This window comes from Vespa mandarinia, chromosome 8, assembly GCF_050613455.1.
Source record: "Vespa mandarinia isolate Hongniang chromosome 8, ASM5061345v1, whole genome shotgun sequence".
Taxonomy (NCBI): Eukaryota; Metazoa; Arthropoda; class Insecta; order Hymenoptera; family Vespidae; genus Vespa; species Vespa mandarinia.
In genome coordinates this window covers 2,322,501-2,341,656 of record NC_140817.1, presented here as the reverse complement: position 1 = coordinate 2,341,656, position 19,156 = coordinate 2,322,501, and the positions used below count along the sequence as shown (strand labels likewise).

Here is a 19,156-nt window from a genome sequence, read left to right as displayed (position 1 = left end):
CTATTCATGTTTTATTCCTTATGGTTATGGGAAATGTTCACTCATGGCACGTTGACTTTGAGCGCTGTACGTGCGATTGCATTACCCGATCGGTAAAGGAAACGTCGACCAATAGAAGGGCTGGCTTTACCTCTAGTCTACAGATCGAAAGAAAATTCTAATCGTTAAGTCTCGTCACGAAGTGACCGTATATAAGAAGCTAGCAAAGTAGCAAGCTAGCAAGCAAGCTATCTAGCAAGCAAGCAAGCAAGCAAACCAGCCAGCCAGCCAGCCAGCCAGCAAGTTGAATAGCTAACAGACTGGCTAACTTAGCTTAGCCATTTTGTTACGTTCCTGGTTTATCTGTAGAAAAGAAACGATTACACTTAGATCGATCGATCGATCGTCCTCTAAGTCAGTCGTTTCCTTGCAAGAGCTTTTGAATTTCAAATTTTATCGGCTTCCTACGGTATTCCATGTTAGTAATACCGTTCCTAAATCGGTACGTATCGTCTTAAGTAGTAACAATAAATACAATGTCTAGTATCAAAATTTATCTTTAGTACGAAAATAACAAATATATGTTTCTCTTTTTTTATCTTTATCTTCCTCTCTCTCTCTCTCATATATATATATATATATATATATATATATATATATATATTAACCCAATCGAATCGAGAATATATTTGGGAAGAAAATGAAAAAAGTTGAATAAAAATATAGAAGTAAAAGATAAAGATAGAGGAATAGATATAAAGAGATGTTACAAAGTACAAGACCGCGGAAGAACGTGTTTTCATCTTTCAAATTCCAACGGAATAGCATTCAGGGTCAAATGCATTCGCATGAAAGCAAATCGTCGAACCATGACGGAGCCCGCATCCGTTAAAAGGCTGGACTCGACATAAAAAGGTGTATTAACCTTGCGCCGTTCGGTTCTTCGTATAGTGAGCAGCAACAACCACAGTCGGACTTGACCAAGAACTTAGTTCCGAGTTATGAGTATAAGGAAACAGAAGAGAGAGAGAAAGAGAGAGAGAGAGAGGAGAGTGAAGGAGAGAGAGAGGAGAGTGAAGGAGAGAGAGAGAGAGAGAGCGAAAGAGAGAGAAGGATGAACAATGGCTACGGAATTAACTCTATCACCGAAAACCGAGCTTCCCTTTTGCTCACCCTTCATCATCCCTTTTCATTTCGGTTGAGAACTAGTGCGCATAGAGAAGAGGACATTACATACATACATATATACATATATATGTATATACATATATACATGCATATACACATACGCACACACATATGTATATATAAACCAGAGAACGAGATACAGGCAGAGAGAGAGAGAGAGAGCGAGAGAGAGCGAGAGAGAGAGAAAGAGAGAGCGAGAACACGCATGACACATAGAAGAGGACGGTATATTTGCAGCAGGACCGGTCGTTGACCGTCTATCGAACCACCGCTGCTAATCTCTCGACGGAACCATTACTATGTCATTGTACGTTCCATTATCATTAAAACTATACTCTTACTTACTATATTTTTACGAGGTAGAAAAAAATTTGCAATTACGATCTAGTAAAGGGAGAATGATAGTTCTCCTCACACGTTTTAAAATATCCTCGAGACGATTTGAAAATAGTAACAATAGTGCGACGACGAGTTCTCGACTAGGTGTTATCACCTATACCAACTCCCCTCCCTTCAATCCACTCGAACGATAAATCCGATGTTCGTTGAAGGAACTTCTTCTCTCGTATACATACATACATATATACATACGTACATACATACATGTATCAAAGGTGGACACGATAAAGGAAAGGGAAAGGGAAAGGGAAAGGAAAAGTAAAGTGAAGCGAAGCGAAGTGAAGTGAAGCGAGGAAAAACAAAACATACAACAACGACGGGTTAAGTAAGTGACTAAATAAGTAAGTAAGTAAGTAAGTAATTAAATAACTAAGTAAGTAAGCAAGCAAGTAAGTACACACAGTGTGTCTGTGTGGGTGAGGAGGGGGAAAAGAAAAGAGAAAAAAGCAAATAAAAAAAATAAAGAGAAAAAAGAAAACATAAAACAAAGAAAAGAAAGGAAAGAAAAAAAAGTTTAGTTTCTTTCGATTGTAGTACATAAGAGGCGTGACGCGTGAAGTTTCGAGCGCGATCGAGAAGAGGGTAGGTGGGTAGATGGTTAGGTAGGTAGCTAGGTAGCTAGGTAGGTAGGTAGGTAGGTGAGGGATAGGGGAGTAGTCGAAGGAGGAGTTGCTCGGGGACGGAAGGGCTGGGTGAGGGGCTGGGGAGGTTAAAGGTGGGGGTGGACAAGGGGGGGTTTCAAGAGGCCCTGCCCTCGCGGAATGAACGAAGGCCAACGAAGGCATAGGAGGAGAAGAGGAGACGGAAGAGAAGAACAAGAAGAAGAAGAAGAAGAAGAAGAAGAAGAAGAAGAACACTGGCTATGAAGAACAGAGACAGAGCTACGTACCGCGCGAGCGCCATCCTGACACGAGATAATTCAGGCCCCGTAGATGTAGAAAACAAATTATCCAGATTTCCAAGGGCCACTTCCTCGTATTCACTATTATAACCCACTGGACACATGCGCGCGGATAATACTTCCTTCTCTAGCACGCGTCTCCGTCATAACTTCCGCTGTGGCTAACGAAAGGCTAAAAAACGGCTCTGCTGCTTCTGCTGCTCCTCCTTCACCTCCTCCGCCACCTCCTCTCCTCCTCTTCCTCTTCCTTCTCCTTCTCCTACACTTACTTCTCCTTCTTTTTCCTTTTAAGGGACGAGGACGACCAGTAGATTTCTCCTTCTCCTTTTCTCTAACTAACACTACTACTCCTGTCGATGATAAATCTCGCCTTGGGGATACGGTTCGTCGAGAGTGTATACTTTTATCTTTTTCCTCTTCCTTTTCCTTACCTCTTTTTTTCCTTCCGTCAACGCCCCACCTTTCTTTCTTTCTTTCTATCTGACTGCTTCCAGTCTGTTCGTCTTTCTTTCTTTATTTATTTCTTTCTCTATATCTCTTACTCTCTTTATTTCGGTGTTGCACTTGTCGTTACCACCACCACCACCAACCACCGCATTTTCACTGTGTTATACTACCCTCTGTCTGTCTGTTCGCCTGTTGTTTCTCTCTCTCTCTCTCTCTCTCTCTCTCTCCCTTGCTCTTCTATTTCAGTGGTAATATTCTCGGGAGTAATGCTCTGCTAATGAGATAGAAGAACAATATTTCGCGACGCGTGTCGCGAAATCCACTGCGTGCGATGCGACGGGAAACGAGGACGACGACGACGACGACGACGACAATGACGACGACGACGACGACGACGACGACGACGACGACGACGACGACGACAACGACGACGACGACGTCGACGACGTCGACGACTACTACTACGACGACGAGGATGAAGACGAGGACGAGGACGAGAATGAGGATGGTAAAGAGATCTCAGATGGAGCCGTGCGTAACACGAGAATGATAGGTCAATATAAGAGGATTGATAGTGTGCGCTAGAATGGTAAAGGACTCAAAGATAAGTACGAAGAGAGGAAAGGGATAACCAATGGGATATGTATTCGAGGGAAAGAGAGAAAGAAAGAAAGAGGGAGAGAGAGAGAGAGACAGAGAGGAGAAGAAGAAGAAAAGGAAGGGAGGGAGAAAGAGAGAAAAAGGAAAAGAAGCGAGCGAGGGGAGGAGAGAAAAGACGCGCAGCTGCGATACTGAACCTCACTCCGGCAGCTGGCCACCATCGACTGGACTACCTCGTGTACGCGCGATTAAAGAGCGGCTGCCTTGGAACGACCTGCGAGAGTTTCTACTCTCCCCTCCCCGCCGAGAGAGAGACGGTACCCGTCACTCACCCAAAACCGATTCCAACCACGACGCTGGCTCGACTGAATCGAGACACTGAGCCTTCTTGATACCCCACCACCTAGCTTAATGCTTCGGCCGATTACGCTATGACTCGGTTAACTTCGTCTAGGTTCGTTCATCGCTCGGGTATATTCGCTACGACCTCGTGCGCCCGCTCGGGATACATACAGCTCGCGACGGCGACGACGGGCGAAACCAAGGTTTTTCGTTCTGCGTCGACGCCGTACTGTTGCTACTGCTGCCTCCGCTGTTCTGCTCTGTTCTGCTCCGTTCTGCTATCCTCTGCTCTGCTCTGCTCTGCTCTGCTCTGGTCTGCTCTACTCTGCTCTGCTCTGCTCTACTCTGCTCTGCTCTGTTCTGCTCTGTTCTGCTCTGCTCTGCTCTGCTCTGCTCTGCTCTGTTTTGCTCTACTCTACTCTACTCTATACTGTTACTGGCGTGGCTCTAATATCTAAAGGAAACTATTCTACTTCTCTCCTTTTCTCTTCTCTTTTATTCTTATTCTTCCTTTATCTTCTCCGATATCACGAAATGTTCTCTATATGCGAATTATTAAATCTTTTAATAACTCGCATGCGTCACGCTGGAATTGACGATACAATAGTTTCTACAAAACTCGTGTATACACGAGTTGAACAATAACAATCAATAATCGTTTGCCAATTATGTCATACTTCTCCTAACTCGATTATTTTTTTTCAATTATTTGTTTAATTCAATTATATCAATTTGTCCAAGATATAATTATACTTTCGCAAAACATTATAGGTGAGAACATGGGGGTGTGGCAGGGGGTGGCGATGATAGGAGGATGACAGAAAGGAGGAGGAGGAGGAGAAACAGAGAGAAATATTCGAGTTCGATGGTTTATAAAAAAAAAAGGAAATATTATTTAATACTAACGATTTGTCCCTAATCTTTTCTTTCATCATTCATTACCATTTATATACATTAGATGCAATTATTTAATTTAATAATTACTTTTTCTACATCTCTCTGTATTCGTTTGATTATTGGCCAAGAGTGTATGATGCTTGTTCTTTTTTTTTTCGTTTTTTTTTTTTTTTTTTTTTTTTTTTTTTTTTTTTTTTTTTTAATTACATCTCTTTCTACACCAAGGAAAATAGAAAAATAACAAACAGCAATAACACGTGCGCGAACATCTGTCTCTTCGAGAGTATTTACTTTTTTCTTTGCCACGAATCCAATACTATATATCGCGCGTCCACAATCGCACCATTGAGAACCGGGCCGTAATCAATGTCACTATTTTTATCGACCATTTCTGCTTCTTTTTCATTTTTTTTTTTTTTTTTACTTTTCTCTCTCTCTCCCTCTTTCTCTCTCTCTCTCTCGCTCTCTCTTTTTCTTTTTTTTTTTACAAACGAATCAGACATTCAATTCAATCGCGCGGAACGGGGACATTTTACTTTTTTTTCCAACGAGTTTTAGATAAGTAACTAAGTAAGTAAGTGAGTAAATAACTTACTACTACTACTACTACCATTTTGTATTTAGAAAAAAAAAAAAAAAAAAAAAAAAAATAATATCGATGAGATTTATAAGAATTATTATTTTCGAAATAATAGTAATTATAATAATCGATGACTGGTCGATGATCGTCATTTTGATTGATCGATCGATCCAATCGAGCGTGCACGTGCACAACGTTCGAAGGATCGTTGCTTTCATTCTTTCTCAGGTTCTTCGGACATCGAAGATTCGAATAATTAGGAATGTGATATTTGCAAGATCCTTTCTAAGAACGGAACAAAGCTTATTGGTTGTTGAGGTGCGAGCGTGAAAGGTCCTTCGATAGTCATCGATCGGGGAGGATGGAGGGATGAGGGGAGAGGTGAGGGAGAGGGAGAGGGGCGACGGGGAGGGGAGGGGAGGGGAGGGTTACGTGTCACCGGAACTCGAGAGAATGGGGCTACCGTATCGTCCTCGTCTGACATTAAAAGAGAGAGAGAGAGAGAGAGAGAGAGAGAAAGGGGTCACGAAAATGTTTTTATGGGTGTTTAAGGTACTTGGGGGTCTCGGCGTCAATGGGACCGTGACGTCCATCCGTCCATTTATCCGTCCTACCAACGGAATCACGCACGATGCTTGTGACATTGTGTGGGAGAATAACGTGCATGTTCCTTGCTCGTTCCGTTCGATCGTACACGTTCGTACGTTCGTACTTTTCCTCCCTTCCTCCCTTCCTTTCTTTCTTCCTTCCTTCCTTTTTTTCCTTCCTTCCTTCCTTCCTTCCTTCCTTCCTTCCTTCCTACTTCCTTCCATCGAAGAAAGAAAGAAATTTTCGCTGAATTTCTATTGTATTTAATGTCGCTTTTTACAGACCAACCGTAAAACGATGAGAATGGAGATAAATGAAAAAGAAAGGAGAACACAAGGCGCCCTCTCTTTTAACATATTAACGTTCTTATATGATCTAAGGGAATATTATTACGTATGACTCGTACGACAAAAAAAAAAAAAAAAAAAGAAAAAAAGAAAGGAAGAAAGAAAGAAAGAAAGGAAGGAAGAAAAAAAGAAAGTTAAAGTAACACACGGTATACTTATATTTACGTTTCCGCAAGTATTTTGAAATTCTTCGTAACGAATTAGGGAGAGAGAGAAAGAAAGAGAGAGAGAGAGAGAGAGAGAGAGAGAGAGAGAGAGAGAGAGAGAGAGAGAAAGTGAATTCGTATAACTTCTTCTTCTTCTTCTTCTTCTTTTGCTATTGCTGTTGCTGCTATTGCCGTTGCCATTGTTGCTGCTATTGCTGCCATTTTTCTGTGGTGGGCCCCCGGGGCTGAGGGTTCCCTTGACCCCCTTTAAAAAAACCGTCGCTGAACATCCTCCGGCCGAAAAAAGCACACACAAGCCGGTGTAAAAATGTATATAAAATGTCTATTTTGCGATTTCTCTTTTTTTTTCTTCTTTTTTTTTTTTTTTTTTTTTTTTCCTTTCTTTCTTTCAATCGTTAACTTCTCTTTTCCATTATATTTCATCTCCGTGAATTTACTTCTCCTTATATTTTATTTAATAATTCGTTAGACATATATATACAAGGTGTCTTATCATTTCTCGTGTCTTGTATACGTTCGAATAAGGATAATCCTATTTTAATGGCAAATATGTCGAGGATATAAAAGTTTTTCGTCGATGTCCACGACGTCCTCGACGTTTACAATGACGACCTCATCGTACCCCACCACACCCTCCCTCCCGCCCCGCCAGCGCGATGTCGAATAATATATAATAACACGACATTAATATAACGTTTTAAATATGACGGTATTCTTTCGATTCGATTTATTTACTTTAATTATTTTATTTATTTTTTATTTAATCACTTTTATTTATTTCGTTATTCGTTTATCTATTAATGGAAAAATCCCTTTGGAATAGGAACGTTGATCCTTTCTCTATGATATTAAAATTGAAATTTACTTTTAGAATATATTAATACGTATATATATATACATTTTATAATATATATTAATATATATATATATATGTATATATTAATAAAAAAAAAATATTTTCGATCAAACATAGACACTTCTCAATCTTCAGTTTTCTTTTTTTCTTTCCTTTTTCTTCTTCTTTTTTTTTTTTTTTTTTTCTTTTTACCATATCATTCAATCATATCGAAAATTTTTAATACGCCTTATATAAAATATAACGCTTCAACCCTTCTTCTGATTCGTCGACAATAACAAGAACGACAATGTGAACAACGACGAGATCAAAGCGAAGGAGGAATAGTAAATCGTAGAAAGAGTTTTAAGTTAAAAGGGAAGAAAATAAGGACGACAATGGGGAAAGGCAAATATGACCTCCGCGTACAAAAAGAAAAGACAAGCAAAGTAAAGCAAAGCAAAGCAAAGCAAAGCAAAGCGAAGCGAAGCAAAAGAAGAGAAAAGAAAAGAAAGAAAAAAATGAAAAAGAAAGAAGAAGAAGAAGAAGAAGAAGAAGAAGAAGAAGAAAAAGAAGAAGAAAAAGAAATACGAGCTTAGCGTGTCGCAAAAGTCGCTTAGGTATTCGTGAGTAAGCGCACGTACGAACCTTAAGAGGAGAGGAATTCATCCGCGAGAGTCTAACGGCATAAAATCAGTTCTCGTACTCTCGCTTGAAGAGAATTATCGTTGTCTCTGTATGTGTGTATGCGACACGCGAACAACGACGACGACGACAACAACGACGACGACAACGACAACGACAACGACAACGGCTATGGGGATATATCGTGACGGTTTTGTAATCGAAATTTCTCCTCGTCTCAAATACATGTACCTACCTACCAACCTACTCAATTCGTCCTTCTAGAAAGGTACGTGCTAATTTCACGAGTAAACGAATGGTTGTAGTAGTAGTAGTCGTGGTAGTAGTGGTAGTAGTAGTAGTAGTAGTAGTAGTAGTAGTGTAGTAGTAGTAGTAGTAGTAGTAATAGTAGTAAAGGCTTCGATTTCGTTCCTCGCCGAGTTCCACGACCGACTTTTTACTTATTTTCTAAAACGATTCATTCTAAAGTTTCTTGATTTCACACAAATGAGATAAATTTTCTTCTCTCTCTTTCTCCCTCTCTCTATATATATATATATATATATATATATATATATATATATATATATGCATGCATGCATGTATGTATGTATGTATGTATGTATGTATGTATGTATGTATGTATGTATGTATGTTAGTCTTTTTCTCTCTTCGAAGTTGAAGTAGTATATTTCGAATGAAGTACGAACGTTTATTAGTCGGCCAATTACGAAACTTCATTGTCGGACGATGGTGAACGAAGTAAGACGAAGGCCAGAACGTGAATACTTAGTGTCGAGTTTAAATAAAAATTCAACCTCGGCTCTCTCGAAAGAGAACCTCCTCTCTATCCTTTTTCTTTCCCGACAGGCGCAGTATAGCTCCTGCTTTGTGCGAGCAACATCAGAGTACCCCAGTAGTACCAGCACAAATATCAGTACCACCAGTAAGTGTAACTAGCAACAGTACGAGTACAACTACAAGTACCAAGTACAAGTACAACTGGTACAAGTATCAGTAGCAGTACAACTTGATTTTCGTAACCTAAAGAGAGAAAAAAGAGAGAGGAAGAAAGAGAGAGAGAGAGAGAGATGGAGATGGAGAAGGTGAATCTAACGATGCTCGAGTTTTAACTCTACAAAGTACGACCTAATTCTCTTCATTAAACTGTCCTTGCCTCTTTTCCTCTCTATCTATCTATCTATCTATCTATCTCTCTTTTACTTTCTCCATCTCTATCTCTTACTCTATCTCTTCCTCATTTTCATGTCCTCATAAAAGTACATAGATATTTTTTCCTCTTATTTCTTCCTTTCTACCTCTTCCTCTTTTTATTCTTCCTCCGCTCTCTGTCTCTCTGTCTGTCTCTCTGTCTCTCTCTCTCTCTCTGTCTCTCTCTCTGTCTCTCTTTTTCTCTTTTACTATCGTATATAAAGTACTGTAAAATGAAAAAGGATCGAAATGGACGATTTTTCGGAACGTTTCACTGAGAGAAAAGGTACTTTATACAGGTCACGTAACTTTCTCGTGGTGAGTGCTCACTCGTTCGCTTCGTTCGTTCGCTTGGCGTTAGCCTGTTGCTCGAACCAAATTAATTCACACACGGTTACGTCAGTGTGTATGTGTACGTGTCTATCTGTGTGTGTGTATATATATGTGTGTACGTGTGTGTGTGTGTGTGTCAGTCTCTTTCTATCCGTGTGAATCTGTATGCGTGAACGTTCTTGCATGGGTCACGGAATGGGTCATATAAATATTATATTCGGACCATTTTTTCAAATTGATTAAGGTTCTCCCATTTTTTTTTTGTTTTTATTCATTCATTCATTTATTTATTTATTTATTTATTTATTTATTTATTTATTTATTTATTTATTTATTTATTTATTTCTTTTTTTGTTTTCCTTCGTTTATTTTTTCTTTTTCTCTCAATTTCTCGAAACCTGAACGAACAATTTTTCGAAACAATTTTTTTATTCTCTTATTATTGACCTCGGATAAATCTGTGCGTTAATAAACGTGCGGTGTCTAAGCAAGAACGTAAAAAAAAAAAAAAAAAAAAAAAAAAAAAAAGAGAGAGAGAGAGAGAGAGAAGAAAAAAAAACAAAAATAACAAAAAGAATAATTATTTTACTTTTCAACTTTCGAATCAGATGTAAGAATCATCTCTATCGTGAACAGACAATTTGCATTAAAATTGAATTAAAATATTATATACCGATGACGATGGGTTTTATTTATGCTTCTGTCTTCTTCTTCTTTTTTTTTACTTTCTTCTTTTTTTTTTCTTTTCTTCCTTTTCTTCTCTTCTTTAATATGCCGATCGATAAATCTATGCATTCATTGGATTGAGAACGAAAAAAATTCTCGATCGAATTGGAATTCAGCACCTATTTACGCTGTCCAACCCCTTCACTCGTTCTATTTGCACACTTTCGAATCTCTACGGATGTACCTAATACCTTTACGTACACATACATTACTTACACACACACACACACACACACACACACACACACATTTACGCGTACGCGTAATATGTCTCCGCGTAAAATGACGAAATGTAGTTGGACGTAAGACGAGGCAAGAAGAAAAGAAAAGAAAAGAAAAAGGAAAAAAAAAAAAAGGGAAGGGAGAATGGACATCTTCGAAGATAAGATTATAGTTTGCCAAGAAAAAATACGCACAAAAGTAATATATAGAATGTACGTAATAAAAACGAAAGTTCAATGTAAACAATAGAAAGAAAAAAAAAAAATCAATAGAAAGCTCGTAAAAAAAAAAAAAGAGAGATAAATAAATCCATCGCAAAGAGAAAAAGAAGAAGGAAAAAAGACAGAGAGAGAGAGAGAGAGAGAGAGAGAGAGAGAGAGAGAGAGAGGAGAAAAAAAAAAGAGGAAAAGTAACTCTACTAGATATTTCCATATCAGATATTACAATAAAAATATCTAATTGATTGGATATGTAGATATATATAAAAAAAAAAGAAAAAAAAAGAAAAAAAAAGGAAAAGAAAAGAAAAAAAAAAAAGAAGAAAAAAAAATCGAGAATATAAAAAGATCATTCGTTATACATCGTGATAGTCGATGTAAGATATAGTTTTAGATATTTCATATATAGACGAACAGGAATGAATGGTTGGACTAACTCGAACATAGACTAATAGCGAAGGTACTTTCTAATGTGCCAGCTTATATGGCCGCCACCACCGAATGCGGTTCGTGTCTGCGGATGACAGGAGTTTACAACAGCAAGTGCTTAACGTTCCCATTTACGAGTCCTCCGAGGTGGTTGTTACTAATTTGTTCGAGCTATAATATATAACTATGAGTGTACTATAAATTTTACTTCTTGTCATTACCAACATATACCTTTTCTCTCTCTCTCTATCTCTATCTCTGTCTCTGTCTCTGTCTCTCTCTCTCTCTCTCTCTCTCTCTCTTTCTCTCTTTCTTTCTTTCTCTCTTTCTTTCATTCTCTTTTACAGTTAGAAATAGACTATGTGAAATAGAATGGACAAATACCATAAAATATCGACGTACATATATAACCATTGGACTATGTCAATAAATAATGTCTATATAAATAAATAATAATAATAATAATAATAATAATAATAATAATAATAATAATATTTATTTATTAAATACAAAATTATTGACATTCTGCTGACATTAGCTACTGACATTGGCCAATTCAATTTAATAATGATTAATCATATATACGTAACTGGACGAATATATAAATACAGATGCAAAATAATGAAAATTCTGACGTTATTTTATTGGCCAATACAATCTAAATAATGATTAATTATTGTATGTGTTGTATATATATATATATATATATATATATATATATATACACATATATATACATATATATATATATATAAAATATGTATGTATGTGTATGCATGTAGTTAAACATAATAAGATATTTATGGACTGACTAAAGATAAATTTGATAATCATTCGTCGTCAGTTATAATATGAGTCATCCTGTAAAAATACATAAATATTTTCGAAAATATATATTTCGAAAGTAAAAGAAAGAGAAAAAGAAAAAAAAAAGAAAAAAAAAAAAAAAAAGAAAGAAAGAAATTGGTAGGATACTTCGAACCGAGTATTCAATGTCGTTTCGTTATTGAAATTTTACGATTTTACTGATCATTTTTCAAGTAGAAATTTTATCTCTTTCAAAAAAAAAAAACAAAAAAAAAAAAAACTTTGGAATAATATCTCATAACTCATGAAAAAATAGAGTAATAAAATAATAGAAAATAACATATTGTATATACATATATAATTTTGTTATTTTTTTAGCGTATTATTTGAAGAATCTTTTTTTCATGCTGCTTTCAGTGATATCTCTCACATTGTTTTGACAAAAGATTATTGATAAGAAGATAAATAAATCAATTAATTAATCTATCTATCCGTTTGTCCAGTTATATATATATATATATATATATATATATATATACACACGAAAGATGTTGCCAGTAGATATTAGTAGTGGAAGTTGAACCGGCAGAAGGTGGAGTTTGCGTGGAGGTGATTGCGTTAGGGCGAAACTGAGCGAGGTAAAGTGGTATATGGAGGAAGGTTCAGACGAGGTCAGGTCACGGGACAAGCTGCCGCCGTTGCTGTTTTGCTGGTATGTTGCTGCTATTGCCAGTGCTATTGCTGCCGGTGTGCTACTGGTATTGCTGATGGTGCTGGTTTACTGGTGTACCGGCGTTACTGGTGCATTTGCCGGTACTGGTTGTTGCTCTGATGCTCGTACTGGTACTGGTGCTTTTGCTGGTGCTGTTCGCTCGATAAAACGGAGCAACGCTACTGGCCCAGCGTCCATACATCCTTCCTTCCGTCCGTTCATGTACGACTAAATGCAATTCATGTTACTCGAAATACAAAACAAACTCTCGATCCTAAATCGTCCAACCATAATACGCGGATACTACATAAACGTGAACCACGTAAACTCCATAGTCGAAGAACGACTCATCATTATTTTCATCGTTTCCATTTGTAAATCACTTTTAACTTCATTTTTTTTGTACCAGTTTGTTTCTAATGAATTTCTTTCCTTTTTTTTTCTTTTCTTCTTTCCTTGTTACTTCCTTCTTTTTCGTTTCTTTCCTTTTTCTTTTTTTTTTTTTTTTTTTTTTACATAAATCTGATTTTCATTTGTTCCTTTATATAGTTTTACTTATAAATATATACCGAGCCCTGTTTATCTTTCTAAAAAAAAAACAAAAAAAAAAAAAAAGAAAAAAAGACTTCGAAATAAAATTTATATATAGATCGTTACGATCGTGATAATAAACAATCGAGAAACGTTCGAACTAATTCGATTTGATGGAAGCCAAATGATTAGAAAAATATATTCGACGAATATATTTGTTGGAAGTATAAGACAAAATAGGAAATGTCTTGTTCGCGTATACCTAGTGTATCATTATTTTTGAAAAGCATAGATCACAGTTCGAGTAAATAAACGTGATATACGTATATTGATATAAAGAAGACAAGAAGAGAAAGGGAGAGGTGATAGAGAGAAAAAGATAGATAAACGGAGAAAGAGAAAGAGAAAGAGAGAGAGAGAGAGAGAGAGAGAGAGAGAGAGAGAGAGAGAGAGAGAGAGAGAGAGAGAGAGACAGAGAGTGAGTGAGTGAAAGAAAAAGAGAAAGATCTCGATAAGGTAAAAGCTTTAAATGCGATAAACATACAGAAATGTTGAGCGAGAAATCGCGATAGATCGCAGCTGTCAAGGAACTGGATAAGATCCAACTACCGGCTCTCGTCTAGGAAGAGAAGGAAATTTAGATCGAATGGATATTCCCGAGTACGAAATGAAATTTCTTTTACCTTTTCTTTTTTTTTCTTTCTTTCTTTCTTTCTTTCACCCACCCCCCTTGACGCTGCCCCCACCTCCTTCCCCCCACCCCCCGAATCCCACCTATTCGAATCGGCGAGCCAACCAAAAGACATTCCATTTCCATTTGACAATGCGGAACGATAAATCAATGATACGAATAAAATTCACGAATGTCATTATATCGTAAAAAAGATCGGATATTTGCATGTTTATATTGAAAAAATGAAGAAGAAGAAGAAGAAGAAAAAAGGAAAAGAAAAAAAAAGAAGAAGGAAGAAGAAGAAGAAGAAGAAAAAAGGAAAAGAAAAAAAAAGAAGAAGGAAGAAGAAGAAGAAGAAAAAAAAAAGGGATAATCTTATGCGACTCGTTAAAACAGAAACGTCGAGTAGTGCATTAGAAGGAGGTCAATGTAATACGAATATCCGAGCCGTGCTCTAACTACGACGAAGGTGTATAACACACGGACGATATGTATTAGATACGTTCGATCAGAAGTAGAGTTATACATTGGCTGCCGGCAGTCTGTTCTATGTACTACTGGTGGAAATAAAATATGTGTTGGAAGTGAAGCTAGAGAAGGGGTTAACTGTGTACATCCATTTCTCTTCAACCAGAGAGCCTTTTCTTTATCGAGGTATCGAGAACATTGATTCCGCTGGTAGAGAAGTAATTAACCTCGCCACGAATAGCGCAAATAACACCACGCACCTTATTTACGTAAATAACCGTACATATATATATATATATATATATATATATATACATACACACACACATATATATATATGTAGATGCATATAAGTACGTATATATATATATATATATATATATATATATATATATATAAATACATATATTTATGTAGATATATATGTGATAGTTAAGCTTTATCGCATGGTCTACGTTAAAACCAGCAACTTTGATTTCCAAGCATTTGCATTAATCGTTTAAATGCCATCCAACCGTTATCCAACAAAGCGCGCTAGCAAACTGATTTGCAATCAGTCTTGATATCACTGGCTTTAGCTTAATGAGTTTCCGTCGGAAAGAGAAAGAATGACAGATAAAGACAAAGACAGACAGACAGACAGACAGACAAAGAGAAAGAGAGAGAGAGAGAGAGAGAGAGAACGGTTGGATACTCACGGCTTCACGGTCGACCGATTGATTGTTGAAATGACTTTTATGATAAAACGGAGTCAAAGTCAAGACAGAGATCTGACACGGACCTTGTTGAACTCGGTCAAGGTGGAAGACCGTTAGAAGACATGGGATATGCGCTTTATATGTATAAAGGTATATTAGGAATAGATAGACCGGTTGTTCATCCATGATGGACCTTGGTGGAAGAGATAGTTTAAAGTTTAATAAAAAAAAATCCCTCGTCATCCTTAGTCCATCATCCATAATCCATCGAAATAATTCATATTTCTACCTTCTTCTTCTTCATCTTCTTCTTCTTCTTCTTCTTCTTCTTCTTCTTCTTCTACTCTTCCTTCTTCTTCTTATTCTTACATCCTACACCCCCTCATAAACTTTCATTGATTATCACGCGAATGACCTTGATCGGCTTGTTGTACACGGACAAAAGCTGATCGATCGATTATTATTCTCGAAAAAGGAAAATTCATTTCTTTCATTCGCATAAATCAATCCGATTGTTTTTATTTCACGACGAAATGGGAAAATTAAAATAAACAAGGAGAAGAGAAAAAAAAAAAAAGAAATAATAATAATGACAATAAAGAAAAAGAACAGACGAAAACGTGATAAAGTTGACGTTTAATTTAGGATCAATCATAAAACAATTTCCTCCAATGACTTGTCGTTTGACTTAGATCCTTTTCTTTGCCTTTAACTTTCCCCACACTCAATCACCTCATTTATCCACCACCCCCTGCCCCCGCCCTCCCATCTCTCCCCGTCAAAACTTCAACCCCTCTCCTAGATACAGACGAGACAAAGTCAACATTGTCGGACCAACACAAAGTCGGACATTGTTCGTGGGTATGCATTTCCGGCGAGGGGCGGTCGCGCGATTCGTACATATGTAATCAAAATGAGGTCGACCTCGGTTGTGGGCCAAGGCGTTGCTGCTTGATGCGCGCATGCTATTAGCTAGGCTAGCAATGCCTGTGATCACCGGTGCTTTCAGGGACATTTAAGGCCTTGCGAATAGGAGAATCATTATTAATTGTATTGGTACCATCATCGATCTAGATTCATCGATTCTCATTAAACTAAAAAAATCTTAATGGAAATGAATTTTACGAAAGGGAGAAAGAGAGAAAGAGAAAGAAAGAGAGAGAGTGTGTGTTGTGTATGTGTGTGTGCGTGCATGTGTAATCTTTTTATCTATCGCAAGTATGAAATATGCTGGACAAGGTCAAAAACATCAACGGTCCGATTTTTATCAGTATACAAAGGCTCAATTTTCCGATCGTACGAGAGTTTTTTTCATCTACGTTTTCAACGTTCCGTTCAACGTCGATCTCGTCCTCGACCTTTCCGCGGATTGCGTTCCACGACCTGCGTTCTTCTATGCGAAAGAAAAAAAAACGAGAGAGAGAGAGAGAGAGAGAGAGAGAACATCAGGCCGATCGGCCTTGCACGGTGTCGTGCTCGTATCACGTGACGAACGACGAGAGTGAGCGAACGAGAATAGAGAGGTGAGATGAGGTGAGGTGGAGTGGGCTGAGGTGGGATGAGGTGAAGTGAGGTGAGGTGGGTTAAGGTGAGACGAGTTGAAGTAAAACGTGGCGAGGGGAAGAGTGAAGGAGATGGTAGTAGTAGTGGGGGTGGAGGAAGAAGAAGAAGAAGAAGAAGCAGAAGAAGAGGAGAAGGAGGAGGAGGAGGAGGAGGAGGAGGTGGAAGAGGTGGTGGTGGTGGAAGGCTTATCACAAAATCGGAGGAAGCTAAGAAAGACCAAATGATTTTCCTTATGGATTTTTATAAAACGTGTCACACGTCATATCTGACCTTCCTTCCACGGGAGCCGGCCGTACAATACATCTAGGCCCTTTTATAACTTCTATTCTTTTTTTTTCTCTCTTTTTCTTTTTTTTTTCTTTTTTCTTTCATTCTTTTCTTTCCTTTTCTTTTTTTTCTCCTTTTTCATCGTTTATCACACACACACACATAAATATATATATATATATATATAGGTACATCGTAAGTACGTACTTATATAGATACGTACATATTATGTTATATACATACATATACACATATACATATAAATACGTAAATATCAAGTATTCAACACGTCGGCCCAACCGACGGATTATAAAGATTTTCTTTATAGTTCTTTTGCTAATAGAAGGCAATTTCCCAGGTTAGGATTAAAGCCGACGGCCATGGCCTTCGTTTGATCGTTGGTTGAGTTCAGGTCGAGCCTCGAGGCACCTTACCTTACTACCCACTACCACCTATAATCCTAAACGATCGATCTTCTATCGACTATCGATACCGTTGCGATGAAAAAGACAAAAAAAGAGGGAAAGAGAGAGAGAGAGAGAGAGAGAGTGGGGGGAGAGGTAGAAACGTAGGTGGTTTGGTGTGGGAGTGAGGGGAGAAGCGGTTAAGGTCGTTCCTATGATTTGAACCTCGTCTCTTATCCAAAGGAGGGTTAGAATGAATGTTCGCATATTTTCTGACCTAAGGATCGATTTCCTGTCCGTCAACGTGAATTGATTGGCCAATGTTCAAAACCCTCTTCTCTCTCTCCCTCTCTCTCTCTCCCTCTCTCTCTCTCTCTCTCTCTCTCTCTCTCTCTCTCTCTCTCTCTCTCTCTCGCTCCACCGTTCCCCAGAATCCCCGCCATTCTTCTTTTCTATCGCGAATTGACAATTGAAACTTCTCGAGACGAGAAAACGAGTATTGAAAAAGGAGAAAGAGAGAAAGAGAGAGAGAGAGAGAGAGAGAGAGAGAGAGAGAGAGAGAGAGAGAGAGAGAGAGAGAGATAACGAAAGACGATTTATTCGTTTAGTTAGGATTTTTCATTTTTTTCTTTTTTCTTTTTTTCCCTCTTCCTCTATTCGTTTTCATAAAAATCGTCAATTTGGTTAGTTTTCTTTTCCTTTTCTTTTTTTTTTTTTTTGTTATTGCTCTTTTTTCTATTTTTCTCATAAATTATGACGTATCATCGTTGACAATATACATACCTACACGTATATGTATGTATATGATGAAAAAAAAAAAAAAAAAAAAAAAAAAAAAAAAAAAAAAAAAAAGAAATAATGGATGATATTTTTAGAATAATCGACGCATATGCATCGAATCGATTAAAGAGGAAACGCTCGGAGGTCAGTACCGGGGTTAGGTTTACATACTCCGATGATATGGGCACGGCTTGTTTGTAGAACGAATCGGTGAGAGGTGCCGCAGCTAGAGGATGTCCTCGAGTGCTCGTTTTACGCGTCCTAAACGACCTCACCGTCGAAAATAACCATTTCGATATGCTTCGCTACGAAGAGATAGAGATAGAGAGAGAGAGAGAGAGAGAGAGAGAAAGAGGAGAGGGAGGGAGGATGAGGGTACTTAGTATCCACGCCTTTGCTACTTCTATCGTAACTTCTATCGTGTATGTACGTACGTACTTACGTATGTACTTATGTACGTGTACATATATACTTATATATATGTGTGTATGTATGTAGATCGTTTATAGATTGCGCAATACCGGAAGTAACCAGAGGTTTCTCATCTCCTCGTATTTTCTCGATCGGCTAGATGAGAACGGGCAAATTTTTAGCTTTGAAAAATAATCTAATTTCGAAAACATTTTTTGACGATTAAAAGGGGCAAGGTTGGGGGGATAGAAATAAGGGACGCAACGATGAGGAAATTATTTTATACACATATATATATATATATATATATATATATACGTTCGAAGTTATATGAATGAATAATTGACGAATGGAAAGAGGAGGTATGTTTGCGTTTGTCGATAATTATTTACGTAAAAATTCTCGCAAGATATTTAATATCTTGATGAACCTATGTATATATATATATATATATTCTTTTTCTAAAAGCAAGGAAAAAAAAAAGAACGAAAACAAGAAATTTCTATCAGCATACGCGTGCGTCATAAATTATTTACGAATATATTGCGTTATACATATGACGAATATATTATACATATTTATATTTCCTGAGAGAGAGAGAGAGAGAGAGAGAGAGAGAGAGAGAGAGAGAGAGAGAGAGAGAGAGAGAGAGAGAGAGAGAGAGAAATAATAATTATGTCATAATATTTGACAATGTATCGCGATGTCTTTGTTAATGTATTTATGTAAATACATACGTTTGTTTTATTCACGCACGTACACACACACGTATGTATGTATGTATGTAATAGAATTAATGAAAAATATT

At 37.4% G+C, this 19,156-nt stretch overlaps 1 protein-coding gene across 9 annotated transcripts in view; it reads right to left on the bottom strand.

The window, feature by feature from the left end:
• Positions 1-19,156, bottom strand: part of rdx (BTB/POZ and MATH domain-containing protein rdx) — an 88,850-nt gene that overhangs the window by 27,294 nt on the left and 42,400 nt on the right. Inside the window, exons 1-2 of one of the 9 annotated variants that reach the window (XM_085658893.1) lie at positions 2,899-4,693; positions 2,456-2,817 (exon numbers count right to left, since the gene is read on the bottom strand). The exons of 6 other annotated variants lie outside the window; for them this stretch is intronic. In XM_085658893.1, the coding sequence (XP_085515019.1) occupies positions 2,456-2,571 (116 nt within the window). In that variant the 5' untranslated portion in view covers positions 2,572-2,817; positions 2,899-4,693. Of the gene's footprint in view, positions 1-2,455; positions 4,694-19,156 lie in introns of those variants that run through there. 2 more of the 9 variants (XM_035887224.2, XM_035887227.2) reach the window with 2 other exon arrangements.